Raw genomic sequence first — 26,344 nt, 5'->3', positions numbered from 1 at the left:
AGTTGCTTTACTGCAAAATCTGTTGCTTCTTGATTCTCAGTTCTGTCCCTTCTCCTATTTTAGTATTTGTCTTCTTTCCGTGCATTCTTCCTTCACATAACTGCACTGATTGGGATCGTGCCAATCTTCCCTGCTGGCTGTTAAGTAGGTTTCCCCCCTCCCCTTGTTCCTTCTCGCTAATTACTTACAAATTCCAGTATGAGTCACTTGTAGGGCTAGAACAGACTGCTTGAGGACATCTGCATGTTGTTCTTTTTATAGCTGTTAGCTGTCTTCCACACTAACATCTTCAAATTTTGTCTTTTATTCCCAGTCTTTCTCTTCTTCCATCATTAAGGAATTTGTCTGACATTTTGTGTGCCTAGTCTCCCTTGAATATCCTGTTCGCGTGAACCATACTGACTAATGACATCTGAGTCCACAGTCTCCAGATAATCAGTGTTTCATGTTTGTCAGTTTTCCATTTTGCTGACCCTAGTTTCTTGGTGTGACAGGCAGCTGCACACTGGCTATTCATAGAGCTGGCTCAGTATATTTCCAGAGGTTTTCTCCCTTCTTTCAGTAGTGCTTGTAAGTATCTTACAAGATCAAATGGAATAGGCATTAATTGCTATTTAGGTATCTTCCCAATACTTAAAACAATAACAACAACAAAACCAACCACCTTTTCTTTAATCAGTCTTCTCTTCATCAAGCTATATTGATCGGTTATTTTTTCATGGCAGAGAGAACACACCATATGTAGGCTGAGGCTCATTTAATCTTACTAATTTGCAGGAAAGTTGGGGAAAATCTCCACCTGCATTAGACTATTAAAGGACCTAGCCCTGTTCCCTCCTGAAGATGGTCAAGTGCAGTACAGATGAGATATCTCATAAATCTCTCTCTGTATCTCTCCAAGTGCTTGAAAGAGGTAGAGGTTTTTGCCCACAGAAATTATCTGGGTTCAGTTCTGTTGTTTAGCCTGTGATGTTGTTTGCATCCTTGTTTTGAAATAATAATAAAAAAGTTTTTATTGCAATCTTCACCTGTTAATGTGCCTGGCAGATATGTGACATTGAATTATTATATATTAAATGTCTTCAGTATTTATTAAGTTTTTGGAACCCCTATCCAATAAGGAAACAACTCTTGTGTGGTTGAGCTTCCATCCTCGATACATTGGGTGCTGTTTCATGCTAAATATGAACAGACTGTTAGGGAAAGAGCGTTATTTTGCGTGTGTTTTATGGGAGGATAAAACAGACAGGGAATGGACAAACTGAAAAAGTAATTATAAGAATAAAATATGAGGGAGGATCTTAAAGCATGGAAGGAAATTCTGAAGGCAAAAATGGAAATAAATTAGGGACTCAGTCTTACATATCATATAAATTAAAAACAAGATATTTAAGTGATGAAGCAGTAATTTCATATCAGATTTCTGGTGTCTACCAAATGAGTAATAAAGCAATCTTTTGCTTTATGGTATCATTTGGAATACATGATAAAATTATAGATTCATAACTGATATCTGTTTTTATTTTCTGATTGTTCTCCAAACATTTGCATCAATGTAATTTCATTAAAATACTGTTAGAGTATTTTGAGTACCAGGTTATGTATGAGGGTTATTTCAGCACACTAGCAGTAACCAAAATATTAACATTCTTGCCATTGTAAAACACACCCATTGGGCGTTAAAATGTTTATACTTTGTTCTTTCAGACTGGACCAGCCCCATGTTGGTAGAGGCTATAAAATAAGAGATTGATATATGTATCATGTGATATATATATATATTATCTAATTCTGGCAGTGTGATCCATCTTCTTCTGTTAAGATAAATTATGCTATTTTTCTGGCAGTACTCTATCAGACAGATGAAATGTAGCTTATATTTTTAGAGGTAAGATTTTATCCATGGCATGTTTATGTTCTTGTAAGATTTTTGTGTATTGATATTATAATTACTATCAATAGTAACTGATAGTAATTACATTTGGGCCATTTGTTTAGGCCCTACTACACTTGCATTGCACATGGTATTCTCCTGGCAAATTTCAATGATTTCAGAAAGTTGTTTTCTTCCCTATCTTTTAACAGAAGTAGACATGCGTTTACATGTTCTGACCTACTGGCTCTACTTTCAGAGCAAAATGGGCATATCCTGCCCCGAATAATAAGGATCGCAGTGAATGTGAATTGAATGGTTTCTTTCTTCTGGAGTGAGACCTACTCCATAGGATAATGTTCTCTGGAGTCTTCCCACCTATTGAGTCAAGCATGAAGTGGGCACTCATGGAATGTTTTAATGTTTTGTCGTGTGTTAGCATAATGCAAGTTTCCCTCATTCTGTATTCTTTGTATGGATTTACAAATGTAAAAAAGTTTTCTTCATTTTTCCACTGTCCCCTCTTCTTGTGCTCCTATGGTGCACCTGTTTCTTTCAGTGGTAATGCCAAGGTTAAAACTCTCATTGACTTTGTCTTCTCTGCTGCCTTGTTAACACTTCCACCGATTCTTGCTTTACACCTTCAGTCCTGCCAGTGCAGCTATTGCTGGAGCACACTGCGAACTAAATCAATGAATTTAATTGGCTAAAAATGCCTCTCCAAAAAACATCAACTGTTTTTTGCTCAGAACACTTCAGTGGTGTAATTGATTAGGTATGAGTAGCCAAGGGAAGGAAAAAGGTCAGCAACTCCACAAACTGAAATAGGCATAAAAATCAAATGTAATGTCAAGTTTTGTCATTGTTCCCTTCTGCTCATCTTTTCCTATTTCGGTCTTCTTTTTATTAAAATCAATCTAAATTCATAGGTGTATAAACCGTATTTTATCTTGTGTAGAATGAGATAAATTTACACTACTTGATATGTTCTTTATGAGCCATATTCTATCTTTATAAGGATGTTCTTTTTGATTTAATTGAAAGTACCATCTACCTGAGTAATTGGTCACCAGGTATGCTGAGGGAGAACTATAAGAATACAGAAAATATGTTGAACATTTGTCTTAGTTGTTTTTCAGACAAATTCGGTACAGCATGTTACTATTTAGAAACATTTCAAATCACAGAGTAGTGGGGAAAATATGATTCTAATCATTACAGATTACTTATTCTTGTTAACATGCTGTGAACTTCATTGCAATATTCATTGCACAATTAAATGTGTTAAACACAGAACAGCTGTAAATGTTCCTTCTAAGTAATAGTGGTAATAGGAACAGCTCATTTGTATCTATTTTTTTGAAGTGTTAATCTTATTGGAGAATGATATTCAAGATGGAAACATTTATTGTCCTTTTATAGACAATCATTCCAATAACTGTTTAGTGAGGACTGGCATCACAGGGAGAAAATCGTGTACCTCAGCTGCTGTCCTGCCTGTGGCTGTAATGAAGTCTCTGTAGTAATCTAATTCTATCGACTTAGCAAAAAAATGGAATTTTAATTGACAAAATAAAGCAAAGTAAATTGTCAGTAAAGACATGTTGACTTAAGCTTTGTTGATCATGATGTCAAAACTTTGTTCTGGCCTAGAAGAAAAAAACAGATTCTTCTGAATTATTAAACTTCAAAAGACATAAATTATGTAATTGACTGACTTTGCGTACAGCTTTATAGAATCATAGAATATCCTGAGTTGAAAGGGACCCACAAGGATCATTGAGTCCAATGCCTACGGTGAGTTCTATGTTATTTGCATGTTCATTCCTCTAGATTTTCTGGAGAGTGAAGGGGTTTGATATTGTTGCTTAAGGAGCATGCTGTGAGTGTTTTGAGAAACAGAAACGCAGAGCTTTGAGTGTTTTGAGAAAATTTCAGAAACTGCACCACCATTTCTGAAAGTGGGCAGGCCAGAAATATATGGCTGAATCAAGAAGCATCAAACTCTCAAATTAGAATCTTTAAATCCCTCAGATTTGGCACCATGTTCTTGCAGAATTAATCAGGTCTCCCAATGTAGTCAATCTGGAAGTAAGTTTTTCTTGTTGGGCTCTGAAGACTGAGTGACTGAAACCTCTCTTGAATCACCTTTCACTGTAATGCAGTGCTGACCTAAGAATGTGGCTTTGTCCTAGTCAATATATGGAGTATTAAATATTTCTGAGATACTTTTAGTGGCACATAGCGCTTAACTGAGGGCCATACATAATGTTAGGACTTTCTACTCAGTAATCAGTACCTGAAGAGATTAGTTCTAGGATTAAGGTGTTTTTGTTTTGGTGGTGTTGTTTTGTGGTGTGTTTTCTATTTGTTGTTTTTATTTTTTGCCTGTTTATTTGTGTTGTTTTTTTTTTGATGTTGTTTGTTTGTTTGTTTCCATTTTTTTTTTTTTTTTTTTTGGAAAGAAGTAGTCTGCATATGAATCTAAACTAGGAGTATTATTGAAAGAAGACGGCATGAGCCAGCAATGTGCCCGTGCCACAAAGGCTAATGCTATCCTGGGCTGCATTAGGCAAAGTACTGCCAGCCTATTGCAGGAGGTGATTGTTCCCCTGTAGTCAGCCCTGGTGAGACCACACCTGGAGTGTTCCATCAGCCCAGTTCTGGGCTCCTCAGTACAAGAAAGACATGGAGCTACTAGAGAAAGTCCATCAAAAGGCAATGAAAAGGATGAAGTGCATGGAGCATCTCTCATGTGAGGAAAGACTGAGAGAGTTCCGTGGCTTTCTAGCCTAGAAGAGAGAAGAGAAGGCTCAGGAGGGAACTCATCTATCAAGTATAAAAATACCTAAAGGGAGGGTGCAAGAGAACCTAGACAGACTCTTCTCAGGGGTGTTCAGGGACAGAACAAGGTGCAGTGGGCACAAACTGAAACACAGGAGGTTCAGTCTGAACATCAGGAAATGCTTTTTTGACCATGAGGGTGACTGAGCAATGGAACAGGTGACCCAGAGAGGCTGTAAAATCTCTGTACTTGGAAACACTTAAAACCTTTCTGGATGTGGTCCTGGATAGCCAGATCTTGGTGTCCCTGCTTTAGCAGTGGGGTTGACCTGATAACCTTCCTTCCAGCTGTAATGGGTCTACATGGCAAGGTTTTGGTAGCAGGGGGCCATAGGGGTGGCTTCTGTGAGAAGAATCTAGATGCTGCCCCATGTTAGGTAAGGGCCCACTGTTGACCAGAGCCAAGCCAATAAACGATGTTGTTTTGTAACTGTAAAAAAAAAAAAAAAAAAAAAAAAAAACAAAAAAAAAAAACACTGCTCCACATGTACCTGGGAGAGTGAGGAGTGAGAAACAGCCTTGCAGGCGCCAAGGTCAGTGAAGAAGGAGGGGGAGAGGTGCTCCAGGCACCAGAGCAGAAGTCCACTGTGGACTGTGGTGAGGACCATGGTGAAGCAGGCTGTCCCCCTGTAGCCCATGGAGTACCACAGTAGAACAGGTTTTTGGCCCGTGGAGGAGACCACAGTGGAGCAGATGGACCTGCACTGACAGAGTCTGTGGCCCTGCCAGAGCAGATTCTGGGCCAGACCTATAGCCCGTGGAGAGGAGACCACGCAGGAGCAGGTGACCATGCAGGAGCTGCTGCCCATGGGTGATCCAGGTTGGAGCAGTTTGCTCCTGAGGGATGGACCCTGTGGTATGGACCCATATCTGGAGCCGCTCTGGAAGAGCTGCTGCCTGTGGGAAGCCCACGAAGCATCAGTTCATCAAGGACTGCGTTCTGTGGGAGGGACCCCACAGCCCAGGGGACGAGAGTGACTGAGAAGGAGCAGCAGAGAAGAAGTGCTGTAGACTGACTATAACTCCCATTCTCCCATTCCTGTGTGCCGCTCAGGGGGAAGAGGTGGAAGAGGGTGTATGGGGGGGAAGGTGCTTTTGGTTTCTTTCCTTTGTTTCTCACTTCTCTAGCTTGTTAGTAATAGGCAATAAATCTTACCATCTCCCTATGCTGAGTCTGTTTTGCCCATCACGATAATTAGTGCATGATCTCCGTGCCCTCATCTCAACCCTCGAGCCCGTTTCATCGTATTTTTTCCCCGTTCCTCTTTGAGGAGGGGGAGTGAGAAAGCGGTTGTGGTGGAGCTTGGCCGCCGTCCCAAGTGAAACCACCACACCAACCTCAACCATTCTGTGATACTGGGACATACCCTATTCTGGGTCTCAGAAGAAACATGCTTGTCAAATGCTTTTGCATTATTTTAGCAGTTTTGGTGGTGATTGATCCTGGCGATAGTAAACAGAGGGGAGGAAAAAAATGACATAGCAAAATAAAATAAATAAATAAATAAATAAAAGCTGACAAATGTAAAATCGTCCATCAATGATTTTCACTATTATGTTTTTTCCAGTAATGTGTAACATAATGATGTGGCTTTTATATCTAGCCAACAATTTGTCTACCAGATGGACCATTTATACTGGGTCAGTTGCTCTAAGAATGCAGCTGCATTACCTTGTCAGTCTATTCATTGTAGTTAGTATGATCACTTTTAACCTGAGATGGTTATCATCTTCTTCTGTTATTTTTAGAAACCAATTGTCGAGTACATTACTCTTGCAGAAGAGAAGAAACAAATGAGCTGCTTCACCACATTCTGGAAGTGACAGCAAGAGCTTTGTATATAGCCATTAGACATTTTAAAAGCTTTCCAAGAAAATCCATCCTTTTATTAGTAAAGCCTTTTCAAGAGATACAAGCCACTTGCTTACCAACTTCTTCTTTATTGTTATAATAAACTTCTTATTGATTACATCCTGACTCTCAGTTTTAGTGTCAAGGTTTGGGTGTACATATACTAAGTACCTGAGTATGTGCTTCATAAGAAATATTTCAGTACATTTTTCACTACATACAATAAACTTCCAGATAAATTCTAGAAATAAAATGCTGTAGTGTCGCACAAGAAGAGAAGTGTCTAAAGCTGGAATTGCTGACCAGGAGCTATGTTGCTGTCAGGGTGAGTGAAAACAGCCATCTGGTTCTGGTAAATTTACTTACTAAATATCCTGAGCTATCTATAGCAAGTTATGAGCACACTGATTTTGGTACCCTTTTTTTTGTTTGTTTGTTTCCCCCTAAATGCTGATGTGAAGAATATTCCCTGCTGCCTATATATATATGTACGTATATATTTTTTTCTCTTCCTTAATTTGTATGCATCATCTGATTGCTAATACATTCTTTATCAGACCACGTTATGACTTGATCCAGTCACGCTATACTAGTATATTTTAAAATTTCTATATGTGTTTTTCATCCTGTCTGTGAATTAAGAAAATAATGCACGGAGAATTAATCAGTAATGAAAATGTCTAGAAGTTTTGTCGTGTGTGATTGGCTACGATTAAAATAACTGAGGTAACACCAATCATACTGGTTTTTGGCTTATTTTTTCCACTATATGAGTAGTAAACAGTTTCAGACTTGTATCTGTGAAATTAGATGTTTATTTCTTAGGTTATTTTGAATATAGCTAAATCTTTGCTGTGATAATATTTTGTCAGGCTTGAAAAAATTCTTGTAGCTTTAGATAAATATTGCCATTTATAATACAGAAAAATCAAATCATTCCAAGACGTTTATTTCTACGATTATTAAGGTTATTTTATTAAAACTTGATATGCCTGTGCTGGTAATTTCTGCTAATAAGACATATCAGACCAACAAAATGGAATTCTAAAAACAATAATAATGTAAGAGAATTAATGTGTTTTTGTTTTTGTTTTTGTTTTTTTTTCAAATATAAATAGAGCGAATAAAACATCATGTTAACATTCTAAAGATTGAATATTCTAAAAAATGTTAGGAGTTCTAAAGATTAAAAAAAAAATAAAAAAAAAAAATGGAAATGGGAAGGGAAAGTTTTGTCATTCATCCAAGATATCTGTGAGTGTCTGATGGCACCCTGTCTCCCATTTTAGTGGGAGTTTGTTCAAATGCCTGAATATCAATCAAGCCTTCAATAAAAACAGTCTTCATTGAAAATTTCAAACTAGTTTTAATCATTGTACTGATGTTTCAAATATATTCAATTTGGTCATTAGTTCAGATCTACACCCTTGGGAATGCAGGCAGCCTTTTTAATCACTTTTTTTTTTTTTTAATCTGGTACTGAATAATTCTTTTCTCAAAGGTAGGCGTATGAAAACTTTGTTAATAGGAAGGACTGTCAAATGAAATGTATTAATTGAAGCTAGCAAAAAGTCTGGGTCAGATTAGAGAAAACTGTGTCTCTAAGCAATCTGAGTTACTACATTTGCTTCAGGGATTGTGAAACTCAAGACCACCAGCTTGGGCTTCTCAGAAAACTAAAAACAAGTTGGTAGAGAACAGCATCTAGAAAAACTAACTTTGGACCAGCTCTGATTGTAATGTCTCCAAATTTACACTGCCTGGGAACAAAAAAACACTGAAAGTAATGCCAAATGGAAGGGCAGTGGGATGAGTCTTCTATCCAGTGAAAAACCGAAGCTTGTTGTCTGTGTAAGAGTTTCTTCCTCTCCTTCCTGAGCTCTTGTTTCTCATATGTGCAATGATGCTGACACAGATCTTGTTGATAAAGGGCTTTGCCTGCTTGACACATAGATTTGGTATAGGAAAAACACGGGCGTCCCAGTCCAGTGGGATGTATGTGTATGAAAGAATTTCAGATCTGAAAAAACAGTGTAGTTATCCTGGCAAATCATTTATGAAGTTTCTTTCTTCCCCTATTCCCACTGAGATACCAGTCTTTTATTAGACTGCCTGACTTTCAAACAGGCATAAGTCATATCAACCTCTGTAAATGCTCTCTGATAACTTCTGCTGTGTCTGTTAAGTATAATCATACTCTTCTGTAGTCATCTATGTTTCTTAACCAAGTTGTGCTTTGATCAAAGGTATTTCTTCCAGTTTGGATTTCCACCTATTTTAGCAGCTGGATGCACGTGCAGCTGTGATCTCCCTAAGAGCTCTTCACTGTGTCATGACGAAGCTACTGCGTTAAGCTTATTTTTTTGTTGTTGTTTGTTTTTTTTGTTTCTTTTTTTTTATTTGCCAACTACACTTGGGAAGAATTTTTTAATTGCCTTCTTACAGGGATGATATTACCATTTGGCAACCCCATCCCTACCATTACAGATTATCATATCTAAATCTATCTTCTACTACAACAGCTACTACTACTGCCTATTTTTTGCTTCCTGAGCAAAATGGCAAAAAACAACTTTCAAAACATATATTTATATTCTTGGGTAACTTTTTAAAAAATGTGGGATGAATTGAATCAACAATGATTTAGTAGTTTTTGAGCTGATCCAGAAAATAAATAGACAAAATGATTATAAAACTTTTTTTTTTCTTAAAAAAAATATATATATATTTATATATATATATATTATTTTCAGAAAATTAATAAGCCAGAATTCAAATATCCTGCCTGCATTAACAGCAAATATTGGACTGTTTCTTCTGTTAGACTGACAATATTTTAATTAAGAACAATGACCCTTTTATTTCTTTTGCTGGTTTTGAATCTTCTTATGTGACATTTAGAAAAGAACCGTTAGCCATTAAGAAAAACTTGTGCTTGCGTAGAGGGTTATTTGCAAGTCGTAATCAAGTTCTAAATGGGTTTTATAAACATTAGTTAGGTAGGTTGCTACCGTAACCTTAGGAATTATTCCAATAATCTCATCCTCTGGATTTAGATTATTTGCTCATTATCCTCACCACATCTTTTGCTATTTTTTTTTTTTTTTTTTTTTGCTTTCATAGTTTATCTCTGTTAGACATTATGGTTTTTCAAAAGACTAAAGTGAAGTTTGAAAATGTAAAATGTCTCTGCTTCGTTCATTAATTATTTTTAGGTGTGAGGTATCTGTTTCTGTAGTACATGGTGGCCCCAAAATATCAATAGTGTGAAGCTTGACTGTGATCTTTTTATGTTCTAATACTGAAGATCAAAAAGCATAGGAGTAGCTGAAGATTAAAATTAAAAATTGCTAAATATTCAGTCGTGACTTGACTAAATAGTTCATAATGCTGTGATAATTTCCTTTGCATTGTTTATGATACTCATTCAGTGTACTATAAGAATTGATTTAATTTCTTTGTAGGTACTGGATAATGCACCCCATATGACTTTTGATTTGAATTAGAACTCTCATTAATTATGATACCACTGGAATTATTTTTTGTTTCTTTTAGTGTGTGTCTCTGAGTTTCTTATGATATACACACATGTGCACTACGCAGTTTACCAGTTTCAGATGCTAAGACTGAAACCTTTGTCTAATGAAACAATTCTTTATTTTTGTTTAGTTCAGATCCTTAAGCATTTTCAGAAATCCAGGTAAACATTGAACCCATGGTTCTTTTGTCATCTTGAAATAGTCACTGATCATTTCATATTTACTATACCTGAATAATAGAATAGCATTAAGTTTAGTACTGCAATCAGTTTTCTTAAATATTCCATAAAACCATAAACCATAAAATATCCTGAGTTGGAAGGGACCCATAAGGATCATCAAGTCCAACTCCTGGCACCACAAAGGTCTACCCAAAAATTCAGACCATATGACTGAGCACAGTACAAACACCTCTTAAACTCCGACAGGCTTGGTGCCATGACTACATCCCTTGGTAGGCTGTTCCAGTGTACAACAACCCTCAGTGAAGAGCCTCTTCCTGATACCCAGCCTGAACCTCCTCTGTCACAGCTTGACACCATTCCCTTGGGTCCTATCACTGGTGACTAGAGAATAGATTAACACCTACCCCTCCACTCCCCCTCGTGAGAAAGTTGTAGACCTCAATGAGGTCTCCCCTCAGCCTCCTCTTTTCCAGGAGGAACAGGCCAAGTGACCTCAGCCACTCCTCATACATCTTCCCCTCCAGGCCCTTCACCATCTTAGTAGCAGCCCTATTAGCCCTACCTTATTAGGCTTTCGTCTAATAATGATACCTCTTCAATAAAATCTGTCAGTCAGCCTGTTTAAAATGTGTACTTTCATAATCTATTTTGAGAATTCAATAGGATGAAATAGTTGTCAAAAGTGTGTCTGTTATATGTATTTATTTGAATGCATGTATACGTATTATTAAAGTGTGTGCATGTGTGTGTATATATATATATATATATATGAAGTATATATGTACTTTATCAATCAGAACTCTAGGCTAAAACTTGTCAAATTTATTAGGTGTGACCAGTTTTTGAAAGATATTCTGTCATACTGTGTGGTTTTGCAAGGCTCTTAGAGTTTGTGTTTTAAAAATATTGTAATTTACTTGCTCGTCCAGTGTTCTGGAATTTCTGCATCTAATAATTTTTCAGTTACTGTGATAAAATCATGATACTGAATGTAAATATTCATCAAACTTTTTTTGTGTCTCTGTCTGAGTACCTTGAACATTCCCAAGTGCTGATTCCCACACCAAGTAGCACTTTTTTTCTCAATAATTTAAAAATCAGCTGATGATTACCTGAGCATACAATACATAGTGAGAATGTTGCTGGTAATTGTAACATAGCCAGACTAATAACCCTAAAAAATAAAACAAAAATTGCAATAATATATTTCTAGTCATAGCATATGGCATATTCTTTGGGACTGTCTGTTTAACATTTAGGTATGTATTTATAGTTCTTAGAAAAAATGAAACCTTGATCCTTGGTGGTAGTTGGGATGAACTGATGTTACATGAGTTTGGACTGACAAAATAGGAAATATATTGACTTGCCTGAAGTTTGATGACAGCTTATTGGGTGTAGTTTTATGTTGAACAGTTCTGTAAGTAAAATATTTATTTATTTATTTATTTATTAATTGATTGGAAAAAATATTCAACAGATTTTACAACAACAAAAAAAAACTTCTTGTATATGATCTCAAAAGAAGAAAAAGTTATTTCAATAGAGCACATGGACTGTATATGAATTAACCTTTATAGATTTGTTCTTGTATAAAGTATCTTAGAAGAAGTTAATGGTTTTCATAAGAGTGGTCAGCTTCAGTTCGGGGAATTAAATTAGGGATTTAGCAGGGTGTTATTAATGTCGTTGAAACGTTCTGTTTTAGGGGCAGTCCGAGTTCTTGCATTCTCACAATTTGGAGGTTGATTTTTTTATTTGGCTAATTTTAATGGTGTTAATCACTTTGTAAGCTACAGATAAAGTTGGGTGACAAGACAAGAAATGAAATGGTGTAAAAAACAGGATGAATACTGACATGATAAAGGGTAACATAAGATTTTGAAGTCTGGTAATATTTTGACTTGGGAGGAATTCCCTTTTACTAGTTTATTTAAAACCACCTTTGTAAACTTGGTTTTCCTTGTTTGACTTACTGATGTGTATTAGTGTTATTATATGGATGTGTATTCATGAGTTCTGGTTGTAAATATTCACAGGAAGTTAATTTTTGCAGTTTGTCTCATTCATCAACAAGTGCATGGGAAAATCTCTAGCATTTGAGATGGTTACCTAAACAACTTTTAGCTTTATATTTTAAATTTTTAAATTTATACACACACACACACACAAATATACACACACACACACACACACATATATACACACACACACACGTATATTTATCAACAGTTGTTTGATCCTACAAAGGGATTTAATCTGGTTCTTATTTCTTATTGAATCAACTGAGTTTTGCCCAGGCTGTTCTATGATCTTTTAGTAAAATGAAAGGCAGTCTTTAAATGTAAAACTGATCGTTTTATCTGATTTTGTTTGTGCACATAAGCTTATAAACCCAATGAGAGATTTTTTGTTGTTGTTGTTGATTTGTTTGTTGTTGTTTTTTTTTCCCCATCCCCATGTGCATAAAGACTATTACATCAATTCTGTTATGGGCATATGTTTAATTTAATTTTAAATTTATGGAGAAAAACTAATACCTCCCAGTCTAAAGGCAATGTGATATCTGAATATGAATATAAATACCTGTAAAAGAAATTTAAGAATGTAAAAAAAAGTCTAAAAATGTAAAATGGTTTCTTCTGAAGTGCTTTAAGCATTTTTGCTCTAAACATTTAATGGTAACCTCTCTAAGGACTTTGTAAACAGTTTCTGCTTGTTCATTTGCTAGAAGAACTTAAAATAGTTCAGTATGAAAACAGAAGTTATGGCCAAAATCAAAGCTTAGAAGAGTTTTTTTTTTTTTTTTTTTTTTGTTTTGTTTCTGTAAAATATGGTACATATAAGTGCATGTCTTTGTATAAAATACAAGTGTACATATAATGGCATAAATTATTAATTTAATTTACCGAGTACAATAAAAGAGTGATAACTTCATTTTTGACATACATTTCTAGAAACAACAGATTTTTTTCTATTTGTATGAAATTGTTCCATTACTTATTTCTCCAAAACTTTTATTTTTGTTGTTGTTTGTTTGTTTGTTTTCTGAATGACCTCACAAACATTTTTTCCTGAATATATGCATCCCTTCTCTGATTATAGAAATTGACTTATTTATATTCTCAGATAATCTTTACATGATAAAATCTATAAGATATAGGCCTCTCAGTTTTTCGTTACTCACACTTACATCTTTCTTTTTCAGATGACACGAGAGCAGTATATTTTAGCAACACAACAGAACAGCCTTCCCAGGACTGAAAATCCTCAGTTTTACCCAGTAGGGATTTATGGATGGCGAAAGAGGTGCTTATACTTCTTTGTGCTTCTCCTGTTGGTTACCATGATTGTTAACTTAGCAATGACAATATGGATTTTGAAGGTTATGAATTTCACAGTGGTAAGTATCTCAGCGACTTTATCCTATTTCTTATACTAATAACTTATAGTTTCGGTTCTCTTTCCTTTAGCATATTATATACAAATTCTATAACTTTGGATTAGAAATGGCATATACTTGTTTGAGTGTTGCTTCATATATTTATACTCTTTGTATATATTCTGATGTGAGTGGCCTCTGCCCTGTTTTTGTTAATATCTGATGAAAATATACCTGTATCTTAGATTTATTTGTTTGCCCAACTGAAAGCATAACGGTGACTGCCCCAAGTGTCTCTTGGTTGCTTTTCTGCACTGATAGCAAACAGTAGGAGTATGCTATGCCTGTTTTGTATGGTATGTTTCCTTTAATGGAGAAAACCAGGTTAGTTGGGTTCAATTTGGGATGGCTTTTTTAGTATCTGTTGTTACTATTTCTCTAAAGTTTACTGGTCTCGATGGCCAGTAAAACTCTGTGTTTCACTTAGAACAAACAGTGCCTGCTTTGATGCTGATACGATCAGGTAGGTGGGTATAAAAACCACAGAAATTTATGAGACAGCCTCCATCTAGAAACTTTAATAGCAGCAAAGTGTTACTAAGTGTATTCCCAATGTACATGTGCCTGAAAGAATGTCTGTGTTCAGTAAATGTTGTATTATCTACCCAGCTGTTCCCAAAGCTTTGCATGTATAAAGGTGATTGGCGTGCTCACTAGTTGCTGTGGTGTATCTCTTTGTATATTAAAAGTCAGAACACTCCTCAGAATAAAATAAGTGGTTCTGCTCCAGTGTAATAGCAGTGTAGTCTAACTGGGTTTTGATGTATTTAATAGGGTATTTCTAATTAATAGGGTCATGGCACATTTCAATTCTCCATTAGTTTCTTGGAAATAAAAAGCAGACAATAAAAGCAGCCTTAAACACATATGAAACTATTCTATACTTTCCAATGCTCTCTAATACATAGTGTTACCTGAGATCATTGTCTGTTGAGACGTACTGTAGAAATACATTGCAACTTTTGAGTTGCCAGCAGTGCATAAATGTGGTATGTTTGTATTTTGACAACTATATGACAATTTCATGTATCAAAGAGCTTGACATAAGTTGTTTTTTTATTATTATTATTAATATTTTTAATTGTAATGTGCTTTCAAAATAGGACACACTTTTGATACTCCTATTAGAAGCATATTTAGGATATCATATCTGTTGACTTGAGAAAAATGATCTGATATTTATCCAGAAGGGAATTAACCATGGAAAATTAAAAATACTTAATTAATTTAAAGGTGTTTAAATAGCACAGCACTTTCTCTGGGCAAAAGATTACATTCCAATAAAATATTTGAATCTACTGCTAAGAAATTTTATTTGTGTATCTCAGCAGTGGTAAGAAATCAGAAGTGCAGCTTGAAATCTTTTGAAAGGGAAAAATACATTTGTCAAACTGTTTAAAGAGTACAAAGGAGGAATCTAGCCATGATAAAAATAATTGTTGAAATTGAACTGCTTGGCATTTTGATATTATTTTAAATTCTTTGCCACTTTTGCACCAGCCAATACTGAGTTCTTTATGAAAATAACAGTAATTGTATGAAGGGGTCATGAAAAGCCAGGTCATGGGTTTTGTCATTGCTGGCTGACAGTTGCAATGATGTTAATGTGTGAGCTGTTGAATTTCTATTTTTAACTGTACAGCTGTAGCCACTGGCCAATTGGCACAATAAAAGCCTTTCTGAGCTCAGTTCATAGATTCTCCAGTAGGAAAGTTTTCTGAATATACTGACCTTGCTTGTAAAGGTCGTATTCTGAATCTGAACTCATTATCTCACATTCTTTTTATGCACAAAGAGAAATATGGTCTCCCATAGGCCACTGATTTCATAGTAAGACAGTCAACTAAAGTGAAATTGTCCTTAAGATATGCATGCTGAAAAGCCAATCAAATAAGCAAATTAAAAAAGAAAAATGGTTTATTTGCAATTAGGTAAAAACATAGTACAGGCAGGTTTGTGCAAGTCTCTTTTTCTGAGATTAGCTGGTGTAACTGGAAATGGTAGATAAACTTTCAAGCATAGAGTCTCTTCTTCCAATGTACAATGGAAGAAAGAAACTTGCAGGATACGTACAAGTTAAGAGTAATTTCCCCAGTTTAATATGTATCAGTTAAACAAGCAAAACCAAAAGTAATTAGTATCAGTGTAGCAGAGGGAATATTACATGTAGGAATCAGAGATAAAGTAATCATTTTTTGAAACATATTCCCCAGCTGATAGCTTAGTGGTGATGTCCCTTAATGTCTGGTTGAGATCTGTACCCTCACTGTTCAGTCATCTATTTAAAAAGATGCAATGTGAGAACTTCAATACAGAGAAGTCCCCAAACAATTCCACTGATAGATATATCTATCTGTAACATACCATCCTATCCTGGGTTTATGTGGAAAGTAATTATTCAGTAGTAGGTTATATTAGAGAAAGGTCTGACCTTGAACAAAATGTTCTGCAAATAACTTAGCTGTGAAACAATCCTCAGGCTAAACTCATCATTGGAATAAAGCTCTTTCTTCTGTAATGTGCATCAAGTGGATCTACTCTGTAGTGAGTGGTAAATTTTCAACCACTATGATATATCCTTCACTAGTGGAGCCATCAAAATCTCCAAATTACGTGCTTGAACTTTGGACTTCATCTATTGTATTAAATTATTTCCTGAAAAATAAACAACTGCCATCCTCAAGAATGAGCTCAACTTTCCTCACAGCTCTTAAGTCTAATCTTCAAAGGAGACCTGATTCTTAGAAGAATCAAGACAGAAGCTAAAATTCATAGCTTTTCTGAGAATCAAAATCACAGACTCTAGAGATAAGAGTTTTATGGAAAATTTATTATTTCCTTTCCTTGTACTAACATTGCCATGGTCCATAGGCTCCCCATGGAAATGTCTGTCTTTCACCTTCCCTCAGATTATAGTATCCTACCTCTCACTTAGTAGAGGCCGTGTGTGTGTGTATATATATGTACATATATATAAAAATAAGATCAGACCAGTTAGTCCATTTAGCGTGTTTGTTTGTTTGTTTTAATCAATGCAATTAGTATATGAGGTGTTTCAAGAAAGATGGGCCATTCAAGTAATTATTTGGTGACAAAACCCCAGGGTAAATTATGGATATTAGGAGACATTTATTCTCAGAAAGAGTAGTCAGGCATTGAAACAGGTTGACCAGAGAAGTGGTGGAGTCACCATCCCTGGCAGTGTTCAAGGAAAGGTTGGATGTGGTGCTTAGGGATGTGGTTTAGTGGGTGACATTGGCGGTGGTTGGACTAGATGATCTTAGAGGTCTTTTCCAACCATAATGATTCTGTGATTCTAATATGAATTAGCATCCTAAACAAAATATTTTTTACTGTACCGTCATTCTTGTCATATTGTATGGTCCATAGCATAGGTAATTAGCTAATTTTTCTTAAAATATTTAATCACTTGAACATACTGTCTGATAACATTTTTTATTTTATAGAGTCTTCAAATTACTTCAACCTCAATAGAACTATAATGTTATATTATTTACTCTTTATATAGCTGCCAGTGAAAAATGTATATTGACATTCTGTCAATCTTTTTATATAAAGGAGATTTTTTTCACATTTTTGTCACTAAATACCACTGTACAAACAAGTGACTGAAAATTTTCAGTAAATATTTCAAATTACAGTTTAAAAGAGAAAATTCAAAGTAGTCCTCTTACTGCTGTGAAGTAGCATTGTGAAGTAATATTGTGACATGGGGCAATCAGTATAGGAACTCGAGATCTTTTGGTGGGGAGTCATTTAATATGAGTGCATTTATACATTTTCTAGTATTCATGCAATTGGCATTGACATGGGTGTTTACTTGATACTGTGTTATTCCATTACATGTTACATTACATGGATGTTAGGGTTTATTAAATTTGAAAAAACTGTAATAGTAGTAATCTGTGTTGGGTTGGCCTGTGACTCAGCTACATATGCTAGGAAATACTAGCACCAAATTGTTTACTGGTTTTGGTTGTACAACTGTTTGTTTTTGTGTCTCTGTATTTTGCTTTCCTGCTAGAAATAGATGTATGAAAATATTGTTATTTGTTACCCATCTAAGGATGGAATCACACAGTTCAGGTATTTTTACTGCTGTAGTTATAGCAATGTTGTAGTCAATTTTGTCTAATGTCATGGCACACTATTTTCTGTGTTGTTACATGTTAAACTCCTCTTGCCAATAGTACTGACTTCTTTTTACAATAAGGAATGAGACAACTCATCATTTGGGTTGGGAATGAGACGACTCATCATTTGGGTTCAACATAAGTTATTTCTCACGGAAACTTGAACTTAAATTTAGCTGCAAACATAAACAGCTATTTGAATTTCCTGGCTGGAATTCATGTGCTTCATGCTCCTGGTTGATCATACTCTGCTTGTTGGCTGCCTAGCTCCAGACCTGTGTATTTGCACAGCAGCTAGTTTGCAAGGTGGTTGAGTGCATGCACTAAGGTGCACACGCCAACATGACAAACTCTTTTTGTGTGGCAGCATATATAATAATAGTTGCATATATAAATATGCAACAATTAATTTGTCTCTGTTTGCATTTTTATAGGTTGTCCCGATATTCTTCTAGGAATTCGACTTTTAGAGTCTTCTGGTGATACAAAAATCTAAATCTGAAAATTGTATAAATTTATTTCTCTAGACTAATGAACACAAGTTCGTTTTCTTGTTTTTTTCGGTTGCTGTGGAAGAGCAAGTTTTTAACTGCTTATGCTGATGGGGCACATACCCATGAACAATTTGCCCATGGCAGCTTAGCACACTTGTCTAGAATGAAGAAGCAGCTCTTTTCCATTTCTTAGCTAATTTTCACTGAGGTGTCACATTTGCATCAGATTGGCATTTAAAATTTATGAAGTTGTTTAATAGCTGTACTTATCTCAAAAATAATTTGATTGTTTGGCAAACAGACAACTTTCATTTTCAAAGGCAGCAGTTTGTTATTATGTTTTGAATGAGCATTATTATGAGTTAATAATATCAGTTGCTGCATATTTAATAAAAGTGTTGTCATATCTGCATATTTCATTTATTTTAGTGGCAATCATTTATTGTCATTAATTTATACTGGAAGTAATCACATTTTCAGAGGAATAAAATGCGATATCTCTTAACTGGACTGAAAACTGTTACTCTACATCTTTCAACCTTTTAGTTTTTGAGAACCTTGTGTTCCATCTGGGGATGAATGCTTTTGTTTCCTTTTTGTTTGCTCTTTTTTGTAGTGAGAATTATCCAGTCCAAAACAGGCAGTATCATTAATTATTAATGATTAAGAAACTTAGTCAAGATATCAGAAGCCAATGTTCAAATTCATGCAATCTCCCATATAGATCATGTGCCAGGTAGGTGTCCCACTCAAAGGCAAATTCCTTCTCAAATTCCTTCTGTTTGGATTCTTGATATTACTTTTTAATGGGTATATGAGCTCTGTTTTTATTATCTTGTAATCTCAAACTTCAGATATCATCCCTATAAAAAGTTTTATTGAAAATTCCTATGAAATATCTATGTACTAATTAAAATATTTTCTGTTCAGAAAATATTAAAAATATTAGTCAATATTTTGACTTATTTTGACAAATTTTACAATAATTTTTTACAAATTTTACAATAATTTACAAAAATTTACAATAATTTTTACAAATTTTACAATATTTTGACAAATATTAAAAATATTTTCTACTCATATATTCAGAATATATTTTCTTATAATGCTTTTTAAGAAAAGTTCAGGAAATTGTCAGCTAGCTAAAATAAGTATTAGTTTAAAAAAAATACACGTGCACACATTCACAGATTCTTAATTGTATAATTGACTGTTTTCATCTCCTTTTTATGTGGAAGACAGAAACTTAAGCTTCTTGAATGAGTCTGTCAGCTCCATGCATGATCCAAGCACATGCTAATAGCATGTCAGCTAAGGAAACTTGCTAGTACTTTTTTCAGTACTTTTTTTACACTAGTACTTTTTTCACAGTCCTACCTTTTTAAAAAAAATAAAATAAAATAAAATAAAAAATTTGTGTAGTAGCACAGCTTTATGGAACTGGAGGCTATTTGGTAAAACTTGCATCCTCTTTTATTTGGAATGCAGTGGATAGGAATAAATTGATTTATTTTTATCCTGTTTTGAGTGTCTCTTATGGTTCTGTTCTGAGTACAATGATGAATTTGTTTTTAGTTGTTTCCAACCCCATTTTTCTAAATCACTTTATATCTCATTTATTATTTGTACCTCCTGTATTTTGTATCTCCTTTTGCCAATCTTATGTGGGAAAAAAAATAACTAATTCCAGGGGCTTTGAGCAACCTGGTCTAGTGGAAGGTGTTTCTGCCCATGGTGGGGGGTTGGAACTAGATGATCTTTAAGGTCCCTTCCAACCCAAACCTTCCTATGATTCTGTGGTTCTATGATCTCTTATTTGTAGCATATATGCATGGCAACAGATGGCACAAACAGCTAAATGTCACATATTTGATTAGGTATTTTACAGTGCAAGGCACCTTGCACAAAGGCAACTTCCTGTAAAAATTAGGAAGGTATTGTTTAAAACAGTACTATTTAACAGCGTTTCTTATCAAATGTGAATTGTCTTGGTTTGATGCACAGGTTTCCTTATTTATTTTGGTTGGATGAATGAAGCTTTTAAATACTTTGGTTTGTTCCTGAGATGTAGATCTGTGCCCTTAGTGTTTATTACTACAAATGATCTTTGATGAAGAATACATAGGTTTCTCATTTTTATACTTGTTTAGTCATGCAGATTTAATGGCAGAAGATTAGTAAATCAAAGAATAAATACTTTGCACCCTACTTAACCCTGTAAAAATGTAATTTCTGTGTATACACAATCGACTAATGCAATAGTTTAAACAATTTCAATATGACCTTGTGTTTGCAGCTTTGGAAAATTGTAGTATCCAGAACCTTGAAAGCTAGGGGAAACAATGGGAAGTATAAATAATGTTTTCTTTCCAAAGAAGCACTGAGAACAAAAGGAGGTATTTGGCATTACAAGGTCACTGTTTGCTCATTTTTCTCACTGCTTCAGATTTGTTTCATGAAGTGTCAGGACAGATTTGGAATATACACATAAGGGGCATAGATTCATAATTTGTGTCTTAAACCATGTTAGCCATCTAGCATGCCACAGGTAGCTTGCCACGTGTTTCAAAAAAAAAAAGGGTGGGTTGGCTACGTCTTCCTTTACTACTCATGCAGTGATTCTGATATGCATTAAACTAAGACTCAGGTAACTTCTTGTAAGAGTTTTAACATCTGAAGAGAATGCTGAGGATGGCAATGGAAGGTAAAAAACATGGCAACAGCAACTCTAAGTCTTCTGATAAGTTAGATGAGAATGAATGTTATATTTATTTATTTGTATTTATTTTCAGTTTGTGGAGGTCTGCCTTATATTAAATAATAATAATTTGTTTTAGCTGAGTAAACAATGTTTACTAGACAGCTTGTTATTAGTCATTCACTACATAAATAGACCAGAACAAGTAATTTCAGAATTTTTTTTTCAAACATTTGCTTTCATTAAAATTTAATTAACTTCATTTTCATTATTGGCTTTTAGTAGTTTTCCCTTTCCACGTGTAATCTGTCATGACAGTGTAATGGGTTTACGTGGCAAGGTTTTGGTAGCAGGGGGCCATAGGGGTGGCTTCTGTGAGAAGTGCTATTCCCCCATTCCTCTGCGCTGATCAGGTGGAAGAGGGTGGATGGGGGGGAAGGTGCTTTTGGTTTCTTTCCTTTGTTTCTCACTTCTCTAGCTTGTTAGTAATAGGCAATAAATCTTACCATCTCCCTATGCTGAGTCTGTTTTGCCCATCACGATAATTAGTGCATGATCTCCGTGCCCTCATCTCAACCCTCGAGCCCGTTTCATCGTATTTTGTCCCTGTTCCTCTTTGAGGGGGGGGAGTGAGAGAGTGGTTGTGGTGGAGCTCAGCCACCCACTTGAGTAAAACCATGACAGACATAAATGTTTGTGGAAAGTGAGACTTCCAAGAAAATATTATACAAAGATAATTTGGAATTTTTAAAGGTTTCTCAAGAAACCAGTTTCAAGAGTTAATTAGTCCAAGTCTGTTACTTGAATAGCAGATATTTTGAAGAGCGATGTTGATGTGTTGTATTTATTTTTAATTGGAATAAAATATATATATTAGGGTTCAGGAAAATTATCAACAGAAAGTCATTAAATGAAAAAGAAGTAAAATCTAATGCAACAGTAATTGTGTTTGTCACAAATAGAGCAAATAAAGCAGTCTAGTTAATTTTATAGTTCAGGCCAAACAGTAATGTTTGGTAGTGTTATTCAGCAGTAATTAGAAAGATATCAAACCACTTGAACAAACTTTAGTTACTTAAAGACAGCAACAATCTGTATGAATAATGAAATGTGTCATGGTATCTTCTTTCTCTCGCATTATTGTTATGATTTATGTGGGTATGCAGTACAATAATAAATTACAGTCTGTGCCTGGAATCCTGTATTTATTTGTACACATCTTCCATCCTGAAATCAATAGAAATCCATATACAGGAGCAGCCTGTACTCATATCAGTGTAGCCTAAATTAGACCTAGCACATCTAGAAGTTATAATAAATAAGAAATAGGAAGATAAGATAGAATATGTAGTGATATATATCTTACATGGCAGAGTATTTCCTTTTTTTTCTTATTAGTCAGGATATTGGATGTGTGGTTAGAGTCCCAGGTAGGATTAAATGATGAAATCTTTTTTTTTTTTTTTTTTTTTTTTAAGCAGGAATAATACAGCAGTATGAACATTTTATCAAAAATGTGAATAATATATTTGTGTGGCCTTCAGGGGACCAATAGAAAAATTGAAAAGACCTTTAAAAAGAAAAATTGAAAAGATCTTTACCCACAAGATGCAATACTACTGGGGTCTGGTATGTGTCTGGTGGTCATATTTTACTGTAATGATAGATACAATCTAGAAATAAATATCAAGAAATCTCACAGAGGCAGAAAAATAATATGATATTGCCAGAAAGAACACAGAAATAGTGGAATCGCAACAAAATAGAAGTCACTGTTATTACACCATCCAAAAGTTCTAGATTGCAATAGAAATTTGGCAGACCCTTCTTGAAAAGTCCAATTATTTATTATTGCATGCAACATATTGCATATCCTGTCTGTTACATCATTCCAAATTAGTAAGTCCAGCATCAACCGTAACAGACTCAGTGCATATTTTTTTTTACTTCACCATGCAATTAAGTATAACAAGTTGTTTGGGATTCCTCAAACATCTTCACAGTTTCACGTCTATTTATTATATCTGAAAAAAATAAAATAAAAATTGGATCCATGTTTTAACATATGTAATATGAGATGTGTTTTTTTTTTTTATGCTAGACAGAGCCCTTTCTTATTTTCTTTGTTGTCTTCAGTACACATCTCACTTAAGCCATGTTTGGAGGTCTGGGCATTCTATATATGAATTGCAGAGGAGACGAAAATCTATTAGCTTTGTTGGATGAACATGCAACAGGATGAACAAAAAATGTTTTTGCTTGAACAAACTGTTGTCAAATTATAGGTTATACATGCACTATAATGCTTTACTTTATTTACCAAATGATGACGATAACTAGTGCTGAACTTGTTTTCTTTTACATTAGTCAATTTAAATGAAAAATGTAAGATTCAAATAGTTAATAAGAAATTTGCTGGTGGATTTGTGCTTAGGGCAGATTGACGTAGGCTTATTTGTATATACAGATCCAAAACTTATTTTTTCATCAGGACAGATATAAATGGTTTACATGTTGAATTTCCTGGTGGTTTCATAGTTGTGGCATTTTTTTTGTTGTGTTCTTTTTGCTCTTCCATAATTAAAATTCTAACTATTAAAGGAAAGAGTTGCTTTATATGCTTAGCTGTATATTATCTTACTCTGAGTTTTGGATTTTATAAATTATTTGCAAAGTGATTTCAATTACTTTATGATTTAATAACAACTTTTAGAATGATTTTATTATTATCCCTATCTTGAGTGTAATTTTTAATATGAATATATTAGAATGCCTATGGAGAAACAAATTGATTAGTAAAAGAGCCAGATGATTTTAAAATTAAAAAGATTAAAATTAAAAGATGCCATACAATTACTCAAGCTACAGTTTAGTTAGAGTTAGGAGGCACTTTTTCATGGCAACTCCGAAGTTTCTGTGGAAAGAACCTGAAAGACAGATAGTTCTTGCTTTGCTATTTTCTACTTCAGTCATTATGATCAGAGATCTTCTAATTCTTACACGTGTTGGAAAGATAACTTCTGTAAAAATTAATTGTGGTGAATATTGTCATTACTTCAGTTAAGAAGTAATCCTACTCTGTAACAATTAAAATTAACTGTTGTTGCCATTTCCTGGAAAGATCAATAGTGATTAATAGAGGTTGGAGATGGTAAGAATTGAAGCATAAAAGACCGGGGCAGAGATCAGGCTTTCATTCTGAGCCTTTCTTACTGCTTAGAAATAAAGGCAATGTTAGTATGGAAACATACAGACATTTTTACACAGCACAAGTGTAAAAAATAACCATTATATTTTCATTTTTTCTGGATACACTGAAAAATCCTAAGAGGAAAAAGAATGATTTTGCAAAGTCTCTTAAAAAGAATGCAGATGGATCTTCTTGCAGATGTAGATTTGTTGCTCATCTTGAAGTAATTTATTATGGCCTCTTAATTTGTTTTTATCAGGCCCATAAGTTAAGAACCTTGTAGGAAATATCAAAATGGGAGCACCATCCATGTCTGAGTAAACGTAATCTCTGTCTGGTCTTTTATGTTGGTTTAGATTTTGGGTTAATGATGTAATGGTATGTAAGCAAACACTTCTGTTTCCAAATTAAGTCAAAGAACGCAAACCTTTTCTAAATTAGGTAAGCAAACTTCAGCTTTTTTTATTGTCATCCTCTACTTAAACTATTGCCTCAGCCATTTAAAGTGTAGAGTCTCCCTTCTGTCTAAAGAAGTCCTATCTACAGGTCGATGCTGGGGAAACAAAAGGGTCACACTCTTTTTGGGGACCTAGACAGGATCTGATGGACAGACAAAAAGAGCAGAGTATGGAAACAGAGTCCATGGCAGGTATGAAAGTTTTGAGGAATATGCCTTCTGTAAACTCCTGTCTCTTCTGATATTTAACAGGCGTGTTCTGATCTCTAATTCTTAATATTAACCGTGGAAAAATAAATATCCTGTTATGAACTGTTATCTGAGCTTTGGCCTAACTGTCAAAGGACTGCTACACTCTTGTCTTAAGATTTAATAAAGCTATAATCTATAGCTCACTGAAGGTTAACAAAGCATTTACTTTCAAGAAAATAAAATTCAATGGCAGATGAAGGTTTTTATTACTATGCAAATTAAAAAATCATTTTCATAGTCTGAAGGGAAATATTTATGGATTTCTGATTCATGCTGTGTGTGAATAAAATTATTTCAGCTACCCTAAAGTTCAAGTGAAAACTGAGTTACTTATGTAAAGCAAGAGTACAACGGAATACATGATAAGAATTTTTGACTAAATAGGCTTATAAAGGAGAAGCTGTTTAAGTATCTCAAACATTCTTAAACCATTGTTTCAATGAAAATTAAAATACAGATGTATTATACCATAGGATACAGTATCATCAGAGATTTTCAAAAGATGTGAACTCAGCTGAAATATTCTAGCAGCGTCCTAGTACTCACTGATAGAAAATCTGAGTTTATTTGAGTAATCCAGTCACAAATATTACACAATAGTTTGTTCTAGTGAACTGAAATTGTTGGAGCACTGCTTCAACATTTAATAAGCTCACAATGTACAAATCATTTCTAGAAACAGAAAAGTTTTCCCAAAATAATAAATTCACGTCATGCGGTCTGTCTAAAGTTCTTATTCAATAACTTTATGACTTACTGGACTTCAGAACCACTGAATTAGTAGAGCACTCTGATAAAAGTTATTAGAGGTATTTTTGTATGCTATAAGTGTTTTTGTTTGTTTGTGGTTTTGAATACACAGAATCTAGGACTGTCAAGTTTCAGATTATCAGTTAATGGCTTGGTTTACAAAAAGTAATTGTAAATCAATCTTGATGATATGTATGCTGTTTTATACACACTGTCCTTGCAGGGCTCTGCCTGTTGTTCTTGTAAAAACATCCTCCTGTAGATATTGTATGTGATTTCAATCCTTTTTGAGCATTAGGATCTTCACAACTATTTTTTTCTATGCAGGATAGGTTCTGCTAAATAGTAGATATGTGATAGATGAGTACTATCTTATAGAGGGTGTTTAAGAGCAGTATGTGATGACTCCATCTCTAAAGCTTTGAAGCTTGATTGTGAAAGTATTCATTTTTTTGAAAGTGGAGCAGTAGTGCAAAGCACAAATACATAATTTCTGTGCGTGATAGTGAAGATCAATAACTGTGCATTAGTGGTGGACCTGAGTGACAGGAATATGCCAGCTTCCGTTTTATTTACTGACAGTGTGACTGTTCTAGGTACTAATTTCAGGGGAG

At 34.6% G+C, this 26,344-nt stretch overlaps 1 protein-coding gene across 12 annotated transcripts in view; it reads left to right on the top strand.

The window, feature by feature from the left end:
- The window catches only part of SGCZ (sarcoglycan zeta), a 444,851-nt gene that overhangs the window by 221,279 nt on the left and 197,228 nt on the right, over window positions 1–26,344 (top strand). For all 12 annotated transcript variants that reach the window (XR_011808957.1, XR_011808956.1, XR_011808955.1 and 9 more), the window contains one exon: window positions 13,502–13,696. Coding sequence is in view for 9 of the 12 variants with exons in the window: in XM_072037142.1 (XP_071893243.1) it covers window positions 13,502–13,696 (195 nt within the window). In the remaining 3 variants the exon portion in view is untranslated. The remainder of the gene's footprint in view (window positions 1–13,501; window positions 13,697–26,344) is intronic.

The sequence above is a fragment of the Anas platyrhynchos genome, chromosome 4, assembly GCF_047663525.1.
Source record: "Anas platyrhynchos isolate ZD024472 breed Pekin duck chromosome 4, IASCAAS_PekinDuck_T2T, whole genome shotgun sequence".
Classification (NCBI taxonomy): domain Eukaryota; kingdom Metazoa; phylum Chordata; class Aves; order Anseriformes; family Anatidae; genus Anas; species Anas platyrhynchos.
This window is presented reverse-complemented; position numbering and strand designations above follow the sequence as displayed.